Raw genomic sequence first — 18,492 nt, 5'->3', positions numbered from 1 at the left:
GACTCACTGTCCTTATTTCTGCGCCAATTCATGTTGTTACTCCTATGACCAGAGAAAGTAAAATATTCCTCGATATTAAAAAAGACACAAGCCGCTAATAATAACAACTGAAGCTTATCAAAGCACTTTGCTATACTCCTTCATTGCAGCTGCAGTACTGGTTGTAGCGTGAGCGGAAGTTAGCGTTGAAAGTGCTGAATAACAACTTAAACATGAACTTACTCATGAAAACTGCAGATCTTTGATGTATTCGTTGAGTCTCTCAAGTCATGGTTTTAAACGTTTTAAAACCTCACATTATCAGCTTTGCTGTGCGCACAGTCTATGACGCGAGGAAACTGTGCAGACAAGGTGATCTGAGCTATCTGATTGGCCAGCGGTAGGCCTATAGGTGCACTTGATTTGCTCTCTGGGACTGCCAGGTAGGCAGAGTATTCAGATCTTTTGCTATGAGACTCGAAATTGAGTTTAGCTGCATCCTGTTTCCATTGATCATCCTTGAGAACTTGATTTGAGTCCACCTGTGGTAAATTAAATTGATTGGACATGATTTGAAAAGAGGCACAGATCTGGGAAAGGGTACTAAAACATTTCTGCTGCATTGAAGGTCCCCAAGAACACACTGGCAACCATCCTTCTTAAATGTAAGAAGTTTGGAACCACCAAGACTCTACCGAGAGCTGGCCGCTCGGCCAAACTGAGCAATCGGGGAAGAAGGGCCTTGGTCTGGGAGGTGACTAGGAACCTGATGGACACTCTGACAGAGCTCCAGAGTTCCTCTGGAGATGGGAGAACCTTCCAGAAGGACAACCATCTCTGCAGCACTCCACCAATCAGGCCTTTATGGTAGAGTGGCCAGACGGAAGCCACTCCTCAGTAAAAGGCACATGACAGCCCACTTGGAGTTTGCCAAAAGGCACCTAAAGACTCTCAGACCATGAGAAACAAGATTCTCTGGTCTGATGAAACCAAGATTGAACTATTTGGCCTGAATGCCAAGTGCCATGTCTGGAGGAAACCTGGCACCATCCCTATGGTGAAGCACGGTGGTGGCAGCATCATGCTGTGGGGATGTTTTTCAGCGGCAGGGACTGGGACACTAGTCAGAATCGAGTGGAAGATGAACGGAGCAAAGTACAGAGAGATCCTTGATGAAAACCTGCTCCAGAGCACTCAAGACCTCAGAATGGGGTGAAGGTTCACCTAACAGGACAACAACCCTAAGCACACAGCCAAGACAACGCAGGAGTGGCTTTGGGACAAGTCTCTGAATGTCCTTGAGTGGCCCAGCCAGAGCCCGGACTTGAACCTGATCGAACATCTCTGGAGTGACCTGAAAATAGCTATGCAGCGACGCTCCCCATCCAACCTCAGAGCTTGATAGGATCTGCAGAGAAGAATGGAAGAAACTCCCCAAATACAGGTGTGCCAAGCTTGTAGCGTCATACCCAAGAAGACTTGAGGCTGTAATCGCTGCCAAAGGTGCTTCAACAAAGTACTGAGTAAAGGGTCTGGAAACTTACATGTGATATTTCAGTTTTTTTGCAAAAATGTCTATAAACCAGTTTTTACTTTGTCATTATGGGGTATTGTGTGTAGATTGATGAGGGGGGAAAACTATTGAATCCATATTAGAATAAGGCTGTAACGTAACAAAATGTGGAAAAAGTCAAGGGTTCTGAATACATTCCCGAATGCACTGTATACATCATTGGACACAGCCCACCCTGTTCCAGCTCACCCTTCCAGTCTAATCTGGGAGGCCAAGTCAAAGCATTCTTACAGTGACTTTAACAACCACTCACGACCAGATGTAGCGCTTCCAACACCTCACACAAGATCTAACATCGTGTATACAATTTCCCTACAGACATACATACATTTTTCATCTCAAGATTTCTCTATCCTTCCCACCCGTGCGCTGTTCTAAATGGTGTTGTATAACACTGTCTACCGATGAGTAGGTACAGCCAGCCTGTTTGACATTTCTGCATGCTGTTTAAAGAATGATGGTACAGGTTCTCAACAAGCTATAACATTTGTTTTTCAGCACAAAAACACAACCATTACGTAGGCCGCCTTCCTGTTATCAAACTTAATAACAACCATGATGTACTGGCAATTACTGTATAGGGTTCTCTGTACAGAGGTGAAGAGACCATGTTAAACTAATGGGATATTGTGTCATTGATAGGTGGAGTGCTTTGTAAATCATAAAGCCTGTAGTCCAACACACACTGAACAAAGCCTTGGTTTCTGTTTGAAATGAAAGTTGACTTTCAGACTTTGCATCCACCTCATGTTCACTTCCCATATGAAATTCTGCATCTGGGGCAGTATTCTTGTCTCTGGCACTGTGCTTCTGTCAATTCTGAATGGAAACTACTTACAGTACCAGTCAAAAGTTTGGACACACCTACTCATTCAAGGGTTTTTATTTGTACTATTTTCTACATTGTAGCATAATAGTGAAGACATCAAAACTTTGAAATAACACATATGGAATCATGTAGTAACCAAAAAAGTATTAAAACAAACCAAAATATATTTTAGATTCTTCAACGTAAACACCCTTTGCCTTGACAGCTTTGCACACTCTTGTCATTCTCATATTGAATGTAAATACATGTACCTAGAAGAATTCAGTATTAAATGTGTTACTTCAACCACACCATGGCCTTGAGTCCTCTCTCCAGCCAAGTCCATTTATCCAAAATTACAGGTCAACACAGTCAATAATATGTACTTGTAGACATAATCCAAACAGGCAAGTGTTGGCATGGGAAACTGGGAAAAAAAGGAGTATGATATGGTTATGGGTTAGGAGATAATCCTTCATATCTATGGCAACTGTCTTTTTGAGCCAAGTGAACACTCAGTTCACAGCTGAGCATGTTCTGAGTGAGAAATTAGCTGAGGGAGTCAAGTTACTGGGAATCAGGGAGGAGTCTATGGGAAGTATTTAACTTCCCTCACTTACAGTAAGCCCAGTCTAGAGCATGACTCAAGACAACAATTACTCATTGCTGTTCACTATAAAAACATTACTTTTTCTGTTTTCCAGAGTAACTATTTATAAGAAATTGATAGAAGTGTAGAAATCATATAGTTTTTTTATTGAAAAGGAAAGTGTTCCATTTCTTGAATAAAAATAAGAAAAAAAAAAAACAAGTCCAACATATTCCAATTAATTTGTCATTGGGACACAATTACATGAAAGGGCCAAGGGTGAATTGATAAGCCGCAATGGAGGCAAGGATAGAGGGATTTGGGGATGGATGGAGAGTGATAATGGAGATGGGAGGGGTGGCTGTTTGGTAGATGCTCAGTTTAGAATCTTCCCGAGCGTTCTCTGTCTCTGGAGCGCCTTCTCTCGCGGTCGCGTCCACCTCCACCTCCACCTCCTCCCCTTCCTCTGTCCCTCGAGCGCGAACGACGTTCCCTGGAACGGGAGCGAGAATGATGCCCCCCTCTGAGGAAGAGAGGGGGAAAAAAGAAGCTAGTTAAACTCTAAATGAGAACTTTCCCACTCAAACATACGTGAAAAACTTTATCACAGCAGAAACGTGCATTCCGGAGAACACTTGAAAGCAGCATAAGTTTTATGATTAGCGTTGACTCTCAGAGCCTGAGCTTACCCCCTCTTCCTGCGGCGTCCGTACAGCTCCCTCCTCAGCTCCCTAGAGATGGGCTTCAGGTGCATGAAGTTACAGAAGCCTCCTCGAGTGCACTCCCTGTAGAGAGTGAGAGAATTCAGTTAGTGCACTGGGGATGGGTGGGGCAGCAACTCTTGTATGAAGAAATCGAATCTGTGTAACAGAGAAAGGTGTGTGGATTTGGTGCCATTGGTAGGAATTAGCCTTGCTACAGCATTTATATAGTTGAAATAACCCAACCAATGCAATGTTGAACTGAAAATGGTGTACGTGTGGTCCTGCGGTGGAGTACTGACCCCATCTCGTACTGGCGGCAGCAGGCTTCTCTGAAGTCTGTAACGGGAGAGAGCTCGGCGTGGATGGGCTGACCGTTGAACCAGCGGTTATTCAGATCCATCACTGCCTTCTCAGCGTCTTCTTCACGACGGAACTACACAGAGACCATCACCGAGTTAGTGTGTGTGCAAACGTAGGTTCTAATGAGGCTGAGAATGACAGTGTGATTGAATGAGAAGAGGAAGAACGTGTTGTCAACAAATGTACACAAAACCCACCATTACACACACACACAGTCAGTGACACACCTTCACATATACGTTTCCGACCAGATGGTCTCCCAGGTTATCGCACACGTTCATTTCCTCCACCTCTCCATACTTCTCCTCCATCTCTGTGAAGACCTCCTACAGCAAGAGAAACCAAGGGAGAGAATGGGATTGACAGAAAAGGGTGAATACAGACACTAAGTTTCAAATGGATTTGAATTCAAAGTGCATTTCCCACACATGCTCAAAACACATTTCTATTCTGTTTCAGTATTTTGTACAATGATTCCCACATGGGCTATGTGGAGGGGGAAGAGAAGCAAGGTAGACCTGAATTGCATCATCCACACCATTCAAATGGGCTTACTACCGCACGCTGACGCATCACTGACTCACCTCAAAGAACTCGTCATAGTGCTCCTGCATCTCCACATCACTGACGGCACCTAGTGGCCACAGGGGAGAAACTCACACATCAGGGACCAGTCAATGTGTTACAGTAGGTGACATCAGCATTGTGGTTTCATAAACTACATGCACAAGATAAATATTTCTAACACCTAGGAGTCTGGACAACTGAATTACAAATGTATTCAATCTAATAGCACACAGTCCAGTACATATGAAATAAGGACGACAGCAAAGACAATGCGAAAAACATGTTCATTGTGCCTCTGCACACCAAGGACAACAGTAAGACTGGACATTTGACCTTTATGAGAGGACAGTCTTGAGACTAATTTTAGTTACATTCAGTGAGGGCTAAGTAGTAATGGTACGGTCTGGCACAGACAATACAGCCGTCAATTGATGCTAAGGAATGAGACTCACTGGGGCCTAAACACAAATGTCAGTCACTCAACTCACCAAAATCACACCCCATGTGTCAAATCACATTTAGTACAATAAAAAACTAAAAATGTATCCTAAATTAGTTTGACCACCTGAGACTAGAGCAGGGTTAACCTCTAGAATATAATTAATAAAAAGTGTTTTGTGAGTGAAGCTGTAGTTGAAACAATGATGAATAAAATGTTTTCCTAGAATACGTGTTAGATTTTGAATTAATAGAAACATACTTTATGCATCAAAACATAATTTGGACTATTTCAGTTACACTGACTACATAGCACCAGAATGGTAGTATACATGGTTTGTTTTACTTAACATTAGTACCTGTTTTATTACATGTATATTGCAGCACTAAAGGGCAGAGAATGTATATCACTGATCATGTTTAAGGGATAAATCTTAACATGTCAGATAGAGGACAGATGGCACCCCCAAAAGGAAGTGTGGGCAAATGAAGAGAAAGATAAAATAATAACATTTTGTGCCACAGGTCCCTGTTAACAAGTGGGAAACTTACAGCGCAAACCATCGGCAGACTGGGCAGTGTTTTGAGGGTTACGGTAAATGTTCAAGAGGGCAATGGTCTGAAATACAAAATGTACATTTTTGAGATAGTTTCAGGCAGATTTCTAAAATGGTAGTTAAATTAGGTGCATTTACTCCCATCCCCCTCCCTCAAAACTGTGTACTTGTGCCCCAACCAGGCCCAGAACAGGGTAGGAAGGAATGACTGAAAGAGGTTAAGATGATCCATGGGACTGGTCCACGCTGAAAGAGATGGAGCTGGAAGTAGTGAAAATCTCAGCATGACAATATTTGCCTATGGAAAATTATGGTGGAAAATCCAATACAACCGAAAATGTTGCCTACCCAAACATTACATACCAGGTCATTGAGGCTTGAAATGACCTCTAGAACTTGCTGAATCATAGGTGATTCGATGCCAAGATGTTTCTACTACTAGTTATCATTTCTTCCTTTTAATACATTTTTAAAATTTTTAACTTTTTGCCAGTCATTCTGAGTTGCTCAGCTGAGAAACAGAACAGTTATACATGACAGCAACAAGACCACAAACCCACGACTTACCTTAGAGAAAGCGAGTGGCAATGCATCAGCTCTGCTAGCTGGGGCTCAACATCAGGGTACCATTTACAATATGGCTGATGACGTCTGAATCAGTCTAACGTATAGGGGCGGCAGTATTGCAAGAGCTAAAACTAAAATCCAAAACTGTTCTGTGTCTGGACAGTAACTCATGTAGATTTTTTTGCTGTCTATAACCAGGTTCTTATCCAACCTTTTTATGCGAGTAAAGTACATGTCGGATAAAATAAATGCCACGACAGGCCTGATGGAAACATTTTTCAGTAAACGTTCAAAATGTCGACAAAACAAAATACGCTAGACAAGGTGGGATCTTTTTGAGTTGGTAAAATTAATCATGCGAGAAATGCTGGTGGAAACGCTTTAAGTGCAAATATTGATATAATAACCATCACATCAAAGTAAACTTGGGAGTCACGCGATGACATGTGTGGTCCTCCCACTACGACTCGTCGGTAAAGCATGCAGTTTATTAGACTACAGATGAAATAAGTTATGATGAACTTCACAGGGTGGTGAAAGTGCAAGGTGATGAGCTTGATGCTCCTTTCTAATAAATATCGAGTCTTATTCTGGTGACATGATTATCGATGCTTGGCTGCTGTTTGACAAAAATAATCTCGCTCTTTTGTCCATAATAATAATAATAATGTAATCATGTAGGCTATACACGCGCTCTAGCCAACGGTGCGCAGATAGCGCTGCTAGAGAGCACGTGCCAATACCAGAGTGGGCACACTTGCTATAACGCACGTTCTATTGTGAGAAAACCATCAGTAGAGTTGAAAATACAATGGAAACCCATTTAACAGCAAAGGGTATTTTTATGTTCACTCTCATCACGCACAGCCTTTCATCTGCAACAGAAAAATATCTCATGGGGGAAAATGCATACATTGTTTTACGCAGATTTGAGAATATTCGCATAAAATGTCGCCAATTGGATGGAAACCTAGCTATTCACAAACGCATGTTGGGCACTAGGGGAGTGGGTGTGTTGTCAGTCTTCTCTGAAAGCGCCTGAAAAATACCTAAAGTCAGTCATCTGTGCACTATAAATGTTAGAAAACAGGTACGATGAGGAGATTTCCTGTGGATAATAACTTCACTGTAAAGATCCAATGTGAATTGTGGGGATCAAGGCATTATTTTTTTGAGTCCTTTTCAATGTCACTATCAGGGCATGTCAATCTACACCTAGGCTTAGACCTCCTGAATGGCAATAGATTTTTTTTAAATACTTAAAAAAAAAAAATGATTCGATTGGCGATATACTAAAGTGTTGAGGTAGTGTTGTGGTACCCCCTGCTACCAGTGCTGAGACAGACCCTCCGAAGCCCTGCAGGAAGCCAGTGGAGACGCAGACCTAAAATCTGAGGAGGGGGAGAGAGCTAGAATGACCTGGTGGGCTGAGAGGACTGGACCGGAGGCACTTACAGTGGGAGCCGTCTGCCGTCTGCGCACTGTTTTGGGGGTTACGGTAGATGTTTTGGGTCACGATGGTCTGCAGAGGGAAAAATCAAAAAATTGTTTATAAAAATACAAAAACTAAACCCCCCCCCCCAAAAAAACTGGCTATATAGCAAACTAAAACAGAATTTATTTTTAACCCACAGGTGGTGCTGAAGGTAGAGGACTGTTTGGCCCCTCTTGCTAAAATGTGAAAAGGTTTAATCAATAAAATAAGAAATCCCGATACCTAGAACCTACAGGAGGGGGGCGGACCAAATCCCGATACCTAGAACCTATAGGAGGGGGCGGACCAAATCCCGATACCTAGAACCTATAGGAGGGGGGCGGACCAAATCCCGATACCTAGAACCTATAGGAGGGGGGCGGACCAAATCCCGATACCTAGAACCTATAGGAGGGGGGCGGACCAAATCCCGATACCTAGAACCTATAGGAGGGGGGTGGACCAAATCCCGATACCTAGAACCTATAGGAGGGGGGCGGACCAAATCCCGATACCTAGAACCTATAGGAGGGGGGCGGACCAAATCCCGATACCTAGAACCTATAGGAGGGGGGCAGACCAAATCCCGATACCTAGAACCTATAGGAGGGGGGCAGACCAAATCCCGATACCTAGAACCTATAGGAGGGGGGCGGACCAAATCCCGAAACCTAGAACCTATAGAAGGGGGGCAGACCAAATCCCGAGACCTAGAACCTATAGAGGGTGGGCAGACAAAATCCCTGGATGTAGAGGAACCTTGAGTCTGTAGGAGGGGTAAGGGCAAAATAAAGCAGGAGTGCTTGACCGGTGGACACGCTGGGGAGTTTGTGTCTTTTCTCTGTCCCATGCAGGTAAGGCGAGCTGTAGGGAAACCTAGAGGAAGCCTATAGTATGTATGTGCTATGTTCTAATAATCTGTTCAGTGAGAGGGATACATCTTACTTTGAGATGGGAACGGGCCACATAAATCCTACCACTTCAGACAACCCATTGCCAGGGCCAACTGGTGGAAAAGTGCTAGCTATTGTATCGGCTATAAAGACATGGAAAGTTGTGCAATTTAAATAAAACCAGAGAGAAAGAGGCAAACTTGAGGCGAATTTGGTGAATTTGGCATGCAAGAGATTACCAAGACATATGCGTGTGTTTCGTCTTCGGTCTGTTGCGTATAGAATATCCTAGCCTATTAATTGATGATAGGCCCTGCTTTACTGAAGTTGCGAGACATTGCACGCCAAGAAATTGCGAGATACAGCATTTGATTGCCAAAAGATAAGCCTAGTGCACGGTTCTAACTTGTCTGCCTGGTGGCCGACCCGCCTATACGGTACCCCTCGCTAGCTAGCTATGAAATATTTGGCAGGTAGCCTAGCAGTTAAGAGCATTGGGCCAGTAACTGAAAGGCCGCTGGTTCGAATTCCTGAGCAGATTAGGTTTAAAAAAGTTGATGTGCCCGTGTACAGGCCACTTAACCCTAATTGCTCCAGTAAGTCGCTCTCAGTGTCTGCTAAATGACCAAAATGCAAATGCTTGTGTTGTTGGAAGTGCAGCAACAAATTTAAAATCAGTCTCATCTGTTCCAAAAATACTGAATCTTAGGAGTTGATTCTGCTTGACACTCAGAAATAAGCGTTCACGTGCAAGGAAACAAGGAATCAATTATTTTTGAGTCAACTGTCCACCACTACGCCATCATTGTTAACATTTGGGGATACCTAGTCAGTTGCACAACTGAATGGATTCAACCCGAAATGTGCCTTCCACATTTAACCCATCCCCTCGAGGTAGTACAGGTGCCATGCTTAACCATCTGAAAGGAACGCACCATGAGACCCAAACAGTTGCTAGCAGCAGCAGAGCTGCATTGTGAATTCACATGGAATTTTCTGATTTTTTTGTTGTTGTTGTCACATCCCTACAACGAGGGACATCAGGCGCATGACTATGTCAATAATCTAGCCAAATGGTTTGAGCTGTCAAAAAAACTAAAAAGGACTGCCAACAACCTGGAGAAAAGAGTGAAAAACTCACTCTAGGGTAGGGTCAGATCTAACAGAGGCTGGCCAGAGCAATTTGCAGTCTGTTCAAGCAGGCAACTTTCTGCATGGAATCTCTAGCAAAAGGCATGGCCAGCAATTACAATGGAGATGCAGAGGGAAGTGCATTGCCATGCCACCTTTCATCCAATGTTATGTGTAGAGAAAGATTTGTTTCTGAATTACACTCCACTATGTACACATGTGTGTGGATAGTGATGCTAACATTTTTAATTTGGTTCTATATTCCAGCATGTTGGATTTGAGATCAAATGTTTCATATGAGGTGACAGTATAAAATCACCTTTTATTTGAGGGTATTTTTATACACATCGTATTTACTGTTTAGAAATAAAAGCTCTTTATAGATCTAGTCCCCCCATTTGAAGATGTAACAAATGTCACTTATAGTGTATTAAAGTAATCAAAAGTTTAGTATTTGGTCGGTATTCCTTGCACACAATGACATCAAGCTTGTGCCTCTACAAACTTGTTGGATGCAGAGTATTCAGACCCCTCTAGCGACATATTTTCAAAAAAGCGACTAGCGACAAATCTAGAGACTTTTTCTGGTGTTATTGGAGACTTTTGGAGACTGACGTGCTTGCGTATCGTTCTTACTCTTCTCAACGAGCAGAAGGTGCTGCCGTGGGCCCCACCTGTCCCAAAGCACTCATAGGCGGCCCAGTCCTCGCGCTGCAGTCAGAGCAGGAGATGTTCACCCCTCCTCGTCCAGACTGCAAATGAATCGCGCATGCGGGAAGCCGCCGCTGGCTGATCCCGCCCTGGCTTACATTTTTTTTTTTTTTTTTTTTTTTACAATTAACCTGAATTAGGGCCGGACTAGTTACCATAATTTTCTCACATTGCCATTAACAGTTTTTTCTATTGTCTCTTTTTGGTCCATTTAGATTGTGAATGTAGATTGTATACAAAAAAAAATAAAAAATGTTATGGTTAAAAATGTTCATGTTTTTACTCTTTACTTGTAGGCTCCTAAGTGGACCGTACGGTTAAAAACCAAACTAAATTAAGAAAACTAAGCTAAAAAACAAAAAACCTAAATAAAAATCTAAGTAACTCCGCCAGAGTGTCTCTTTTGGGTCACTTTTGCCGGTCCCAAGCCCAGATTAAAGGAGGGTTGAAATTGTGACATTAAAAAAAACAAGAATCGACAGAAGAAAGTTAATTTGTAGTTCAAAACATATTTAGGGTGTTTTTTTACTCACTTTTTGTCTCTCCCACAACATTATTCCTCTCTCCTTCAGCATCCATCACAATTACATGCACATGGCCATTTATGCAAATCAGGCGATGACGTCATTTAGCGAATTCTAGGACAGCCAATAGCTACTTTCCTTACTGAGGAGTTGGCAACACTGGTTGGATGCATTTTTTGGTTGCGTTTCAGATTATATTTTGTCCAACAGGAAGTGAATGGTGAATAATGTATTGTCATTTTGGAGTCACATATTGTAAGTAAAAATAGATGTTTGTTAACACCTCAACATGAATGTGAATGCTACCACGATTACAGATAATCATGAATGAAATTGTGAATGATGATGAGTGAGAAAGTTAGAGGGACAAAGATCAAACAATGCTGATCTACCCCATTATTGGTAATGGTGAGAGGTTAGCATGCTTTGTTGTAGCCTCCAACTTTCTCACTCGTCATTGTTCATGATTTTTCTTAATCGTGGCATTGTCAAGATTATTTACTCAATGTTTCTGAACACTTCTAAATCACTTAGAATGATAAATTACTCCAGTCATCGTTCAGTTCATATTGGGAAAAACATAACCCCAAACAATCTGCAAATGCATCCAGTTTGTAAAGTCACAAGCTTGATGTAGCTAGACATTGTGTGCTAGGAATATGGGAACCATATACTGAACTTTTGACTACTTTGGTACACTATAAGTGAAATTTCACCAAACAGTTATGACATCTTCAAATGGGGGGGGGGGGGGGGGGGGGGTAAATCAGATATGTATGAAAATGCTGGAGTATGCTGGAGTAGTGACAAATGTACAAAAACAGAAAAGAGCATTACTGTCCAAAAACATAAGGGAGTGTAAGACAGCGACTCATGGGACCCCAGGGTGAATCTAGCTCTCAATTCAAGTTCTCCGGCTATTTAGATATTTAAAATGTGACCGAGTGAAAGGGATGGAGGAGAGGATGACCTAGATTCAGGGCAGACATTTCCCTAAAAATGAGGGTTGTGACAATGCCAGTATCGCAATATGTTATCCTTGGCAAAAATGTAAACAAAAGCAGACCAACCTCTTTGGTCCTTTAAAAACCTGCTGTATGTAAAATATTGTGTGCTTTAGCTTGGGGAAAATGTTTTATGTGACTCTGGATGACACCATAATGATGTTAGTTTCCAACCTTAGGGCTGTTTTCCTGACGAAGTTAAAATCAGCTTTGTGTTTTGTTTCCTTGCCACGACACTAACGAGTATCGCGATACTGGTATCATCCTGGCCCTACTAAGATTAGGAATTATTTGTCCTATTGGTGTTAGAAAAAGTACCTGTTAATTTATGATGGACTAGCTAGAGAAAAACGGTAAAGCAGGGAGACACTGTCGTTTGAGATGTTTTAGTCTGGTATACTGAGACGCGGGATGCAAAAAATGCTTTGGATATTCGAAGCGAGGCCGCTGAACAGGCTTGGACCACCAAAAATGGAGGAAGTGTGTATATCGCTGTGCTTGTGTCAGTAGTATAGCTGCATAAAACACACTGTTTCATATATTTAGGACACTAACTTGTACAATATTTAGTGATCTACATTCAAACTCAAAACTTTCATCTTTTAGTAGTGTTATTATTCAAGAGGATTATTGACAAAGCCCTTCTGTTTTCATCAAAAGGAATCAGCTGATGCACAAACAAGCACACATCCATCTCTCTGCTAGAATGAATCAAAATATGTTAATGGTGGGGGAAAGGGTTATTCACACAACATTGAATAACACTCCAATTCAATGTTAATCAATTCCACTATTTTGTTTCACTATCTGAAAACCAGTGCTGATAAACCTTTCCAGTCTCTGTTTAGAAGAACAAGGTAAACAAAGCATCAATCACTGGATCAAAGATAGACCAAAGATAATGGCCATTTGAATAATCTTGGTTAAACCAGAACTAAAATCTCGCATAATTTGGTCATGCAGCATAGTTCCACGAGAGGTTACCATTTGTCAAACCAGCCTAGAGCATGACAACCACTTCATCTTGGCAGGAGAAGTTTTACACATGCTATTCCCTTTCATGCAGCACATCTGGTAGAAGCAAATATTTTAAACAAGTTTGCTTTACCTAATTGACTTACCTGGCTGAAAGTTGGTTTATTATGTAACCTGGAGCATCGGTCACCATGGCGGCAGGCACCAATTTTAAAGTAGAAAGAACAGTTCACCCTGAAGGACGAAAAATGCAGATAAATAGCTAGCTAAACAGTCCTGAAATGCATAACTAGCTGCAAATTAAATGAAATGTGCAACTTTCCATCAAGTGATAAAGTTTGGAAAACAGCAGCATGTTCAAAGTCAAATTGCATTGGATTTAACAAAGTCACATCAGCTAGCTAGAGCAGATAGTATAACTAGGACCGAGGTAAAGTTGGTTTTATATTCACACATTCGTACATTGACAATCAATCTTTCATCAAACGCCTTTTCTTTTTTTTTTTTTCTTTTTTTTAAATAACTAAATAAATTGATTGTCACAGAAACATAAAACTAGATATGGTATATTCTATAAATGTCTAGCATACTTTTAAAACCTTTGTTTTGAGGAAAAATTCCAGTTTTGTCTTGATAGAAATACATATCTATGAAATGCCATTAAAAGCTATATAAATCAATGTTTTCAATGATGACAGAATCAAACTAGGTATGATTTACTCTATAAATGTCTAGTATGCTTTGAGTAGAAATTCCAGTTTTGACTTTATAGAAATACATAAAATGCTGTTTAAAGCGGTATAAATCAATAACTAATTCACCATTTGTCACAGAAACATCAAACTAGGTATGATTTATTCTATAAATGTCCTGCATACTTTTACAAACTTGGCTTTGAGTAGAAATTCCAGTTTTGATTTGATAGAAATACAAAAAAAAACTCAAAGATTGCATTTAAAGATGAAGAAATCAACAACTAATTCAGTGATTGTCTCAGAAAAAAATAAAAATAACTTGCAATAACTTTAAAATGTTAATTTCAAGTGCCATTTGTTCTATATGAAGTTAGACAATGTTTACATAAAGTTGTACAATGTTTACAATCTTAAAGTGTATGCCAAATCAATGTCTGCATTTTTAGTGCAACAGTTCCACATTTTAAAGTAGTTACAAGGCACAACAGTCCTTTATTTATATGTGTCTAATTTAAGCAGCAAAGAGGCCCCATCCAATCATTATCTATTTTGGTTTTGTTGAAGTCCTTCTTTGTCATTTGTCATAGAAAAGCTGAATGGTACCATCTCTGGCACACAGAGCATTTCATCTGCAGTATTATAAACATAAAACAGGGTTATCTTTATTTACATGTAAATTACAGTTCTGGAATACCCAAAATCTGTTACATGCTTTTGCAATAAGGAACATTTTCAAATTGAATTGGATTTTTGTTCAATTGCTAAATTGACATGCATTTGACCACAATTCTGACAGAAGCACACATACAGTTGAAGTCAGAAGTTTACATACACTTAGGTTGGAGTCATTAAAACTCGTTTTCAACCACTCCACAAATTTCTTGTTAACAAACTATAATTTTGGCAAGTCGGTTAGGACATCTACTTTGTGCATGACAAGTAATTTTTCCAACAATTGTTTACAGACAGATTATTTCACATATAATTCACTGTATCACAATTCCAGAGGGGCAGAAGTTTACATACACTAAGTTGACTGTGCCTTTAAACAGCGTGGAAAATTCCAGAAAATTATATCATGGCTTTAGAAGCTTCTGATAGGCTAATTGACATAATTTGAGTCATTTGGAGGTGTACCTGTGGATGTATTTCAAGGCCCACCTTCAAACTCAGTGCCTCTTTGCTTGACATCATGGGGAAATCAAAAGAAATCAGCCAAGACCTCAGAGAAGAAAAAAAATTGTAGACCACAAGTCTGGTTCATCCTTGGGAGCAATTTCCAAACGCCTGAAGGTACCACGTTCATCTGTACAAACAATAGTACGCAAGTATAAACACCATGGCACCACGCAGCCGTCATATCGCTCAGGAAGGAGACGCATTCTGTCTCCTAGAGGTGAACGTACTTTGGTGTGAAAAGTGCAAATCAATCCCAGAACAGCAGCATAGGACCTTGTGAAGATGCTGGAGGAAACAGGAACAAAAGTATTTATATCCACAGTAAAATGAGTCATATATCGACATAACCCGATTGGCCGCTCAGCAAGGAAGAAGACACTGCTCCAGAACTGAAATAAAAAAAGCCAGACTACGGTTTGCAACTGCACATGGGGACAAAGATCATACTTTTTGGAGAAATGTCCTCTGGTCTGATGAAACAAAAATAGAAGTGTTTGGCCATAATGACCATCATTATGTTTGGAGGAAAAAGAGGGAGACTTGCAAGCCGAAGAACACCATACCAACCGTGAAGAACAGGGGTGGCAGCATCATGTTGTGGGGGTGCTTTGCTGCAGCAGGAACTAGTGCACTTCACAAAATAGATGGCATCATGAGGTAGGAAAATTAAGTGTATATATATTGAAGCAACATCTCAAGAAATCAGTCAGGAAGTTAAAGCTTGGTCGCAAATGGGTCTTCCAAATGGACAATGACCCCAAGCATACTTCCAAAGTTGTGGCAAAATGGCTTAAGGACAACAAAGTCAAGGTATTGGAGTGGCCATCACAAAGCCCTGACCTCAACCCTATAGACAATTTGTGGGCAGAACTGAAAAAGCATGTACGAGCAAGGAGGCCTACAAACTTGACTTCGTTACACCAGCTCTGCCAGGAGGAATGGGCCAAAATTCACCCAACTTATTGACCTAAAACAGGGAATTTTTACTAGGATTAAATGTCAAGAATTGATTCCACGAGGAATCTGCGTGGCAGGCTGACTACCTGTTACGCGAGTGCAGCAAGGAGCCATGGTAAGTTGCTAGCTAGCATTAAACTTATATGTTAAAAAAATAAAATCAATCTTCACACAATCACTAGTTAACTACACATGGTTGATGATATTACTAGGTTAACTAGCTTGTCCTGCATTGCATATAATCAATCTGGTGCTTGTTAATTTATCATCGAATCACAGCCTACTTCGTCAAACGGGGATGATTTAACAAAAGCGCATTTGCGGAAAAAGCACAATCGTTGCACGAATGTACCTAACCATAAACATCAATGCCTTTTTAAAAATCAATACACAAAATAATATTTTTTTAGACCTGCATATTTAGTTAAAATAAATTAGCAGGCAATATTAACAAGGGAAATTGTGTTACTTCTCTTGCGTTCATTGCACGCAGAGTCAGGGTATATGCAATAGTTTGGGCCGCCTGGTCATTGCAAACTAATTTTCCAGAATTTTACATAATTATGAGATTACATTAAAAGGTTCTGCAATGTAACAGCAACATTTAGACTTAGGGATGCTGCCCGTTGAATAAAATACGGAACGGTTCTTTATTTCACTGAAAGAATAAATGTTTTGTTTTCGAAATGATAGTTTCCGAATTTGACCATATTAATGACAAACGGCTCGTATTTCTGTGTTTATTATATTATAATTAAGTCTATGATTTGATAGAGCAGTCTGACTGAGCGGTGGTAAGCGGCAGCATGCTCGTAAGCATTCATTCAAACTTTACTGCGTTTGTCAGCAGCTATTAGCAATGCTTGCTTCACAGCACTGTTTATGACTTCAAGCCTAAACTCCTGAGATTAGGCTGTCAATACTAAAGTGCCTAGTAGAAAATCCAATAGTCAAAGGTATATGAAATACAAATGGTTTAGAGAGAAATAGTCGACGCGTCATAATTCCTATAATAACTACAATCTAAAACTTCTTAACTGGGAATATTGAACCACCAGCTTTCATATGTTCTCATGTTCTGAGCAAGGAACTTAAACGTTAGCTTTTTTACATGGCACATATTGCACTTTTACTTCCTTCTCCAACACTGTGTTTTTGTATTATTTAAACCAAATTGAGCATGTTTCATTATTTATTTGAAAGGTTGCTGGATCAAATCCCCGAGCTGACAAGGTAAAAATATGTCCTTCTGCCCCCGAACAAGGTAGTTAACCCACTGTTCCCCAGTAGGCCGTCATTGTAAATAAGAATTTGTTCTTACCTGACTTTCCTAGTTAAATAAAGGTCAAATTAAAAAAAGGTACAAATAATGTCAGTCTTTGAAATCCAAATCAGTTTAATCGTGACTTGTGCCAGATACATGTGTACCTATTAAAGTGAATAACTGTCATAGTATGAATCTAGTGTCTCTCATAGTAGAATAATAAAATAGAGTAATGATAATAGAACAGATAAATAATACAAGGATAACCCTGATAGATGTTACGTATTTCTATCAAAACTGGAATTTCTACTCAAAGCAAAGGTTGTAAAAGTATACTGGACATTTTATAGAATAAATCATACCTAGTTTGATGATTGTCATAATCAGTGAAAATGTTATTGATTTATATAGCTTTAAAATGGCATTTTATAGATGTTATGCATTTCTATCAAGTCAAAATTGGAATTTTTCCTCAAAACAAAGGTTGTAAAAGTATGCTAGACATTTATAGAATAAATCATACATAGTTTGATGACTGTGACAAAGGGTGAATAAGTTAATGATTTATACAGCTTTAAAATTGCCTTTTAAATATTGTATGTTTTTCCATCAAATCTGGATTTTTTTTTATTCAAAACAAAAGTTTGTAAAAGTATACTAGACATTAATATAATAAAGCATATCTATTTTTAACGTGACAATGATTTTTTTACCATTTTAAATGGCTTTTGGATAATGTCTGCTGAATGTCCGAATGTGTGAATATAAAACCCAACTTTACCTTGGTATAACTAGGGCCCATAATCAACTAACGTTAAAAAATTGTGAACGGCCTAGTTAACTTATTGTCTCAATTTATTTAACTTGGATACACAACATGGGCATCAGTGGAGGAATTTGGGACTTGGAGCTAGCTAACTAGTTATCGTTAGCTAGTTACTGAATGTATAGCCACAGATTAAATAAATAATTGGTATAGCTAGCCTAGCTGGCTAATTTGGAAAAGAGAGCAAGTTGCCCATGTTTCCCTGGTCTCACACGAAATAATGCCCCTAGCTAAGCCTAAATTGTCTTAACAGGTTAGCTAGCTAACTTCAATAATATAGTTAATGCACATTTTTAGAGAGGTGGGACTGACAAACTGCTCAGCACACACACATCAAAGATCCCTTATCCATCTGTGCACACCATTGAGCTATAAAAGAACGGTCGGTGCATACGTTCAAACGACATGTTACCCCATGCTAATGTTAGCTAGCTACAGTAGACGCTAACATATTGACGTTTCACAACGTCTAATGCTGCATGATATATCATAGGTAAGTAGCCTAGACAGCCAAATGCAATGCGAAAGTTATCGTAGGCCTAGATCGTATGATTGTTTGACCAAATAAGCAAGCCTATAAGAACATTTTACTCACTTATCTTTCTCTGTACCGAAAATGGACGCCAGGTATTCCGCCATTTTCGATTATGTCGACTAAACCAAAGAGTGTAAAATGTGGACCACCGACAGAAAGGGTAACCCAGACACGTCAAATGG

The 18,492-nt window shown here is 40.2% G+C and overlaps 1 protein-coding gene across 4 annotated transcripts; it reads right to left on the bottom strand.

The window, feature by feature from the left end:
* Nucleotides 1-3,093: 3,093 nt before the first annotated feature.
* Nucleotides 3,094-18,475, bottom strand: LOC120064192 (splicing factor U2AF 35 kDa subunit). Of its 4 annotated transcripts, none has more exons than XM_039014591.1 (8): nt 18,371-18,475; nt 13,001-13,088; nt 7,598-7,664; nt 4,598-4,647; nt 4,241-4,339; nt 3,953-4,086; nt 3,639-3,734; nt 3,094-3,472 (listed from the first exon to the last, which is right to left on the bottom strand). In XM_039014591.1, exons 1-8 carry the CDS (start codon nt 18,412-18,414, stop codon nt 3,331-3,333), a joined length of 720 nt encoding a protein of 239 aa, XP_038870519.1. In that variant the 5' UTR covers nt 18,415-18,475; the 3' UTR covers nt 3,094-3,330. The 4 variants fall into 4 exon arrangements, with proteins under 4 accessions (XP_038870519.1, XP_038870520.1, XP_038870521.1 ...); XM_039014592.1 differs by lacking the exon at nt 7,598-7,664 and adding an exon at nt 5,571-5,637; XM_039014593.1 differs by lacking the exon at nt 18,371-18,475 and adding an exon at nt 5,571-5,637 and having other exon boundaries at nt 13,001-13,034.
* Between the last annotated feature and the right edge of the window lie 17 nt (nt 18,476-18,492).

This window comes from Salvelinus namaycush, chromosome 19 (assembly GCF_016432855.1).
Source record: "Salvelinus namaycush isolate Seneca chromosome 19, SaNama_1.0, whole genome shotgun sequence".
Lineage (NCBI taxonomy): Eukaryota > Metazoa > Chordata > Actinopteri > Salmoniformes > Salmonidae > Salvelinus > Salvelinus namaycush.
This window is presented reverse-complemented; position numbering and strand designations above follow the sequence as displayed.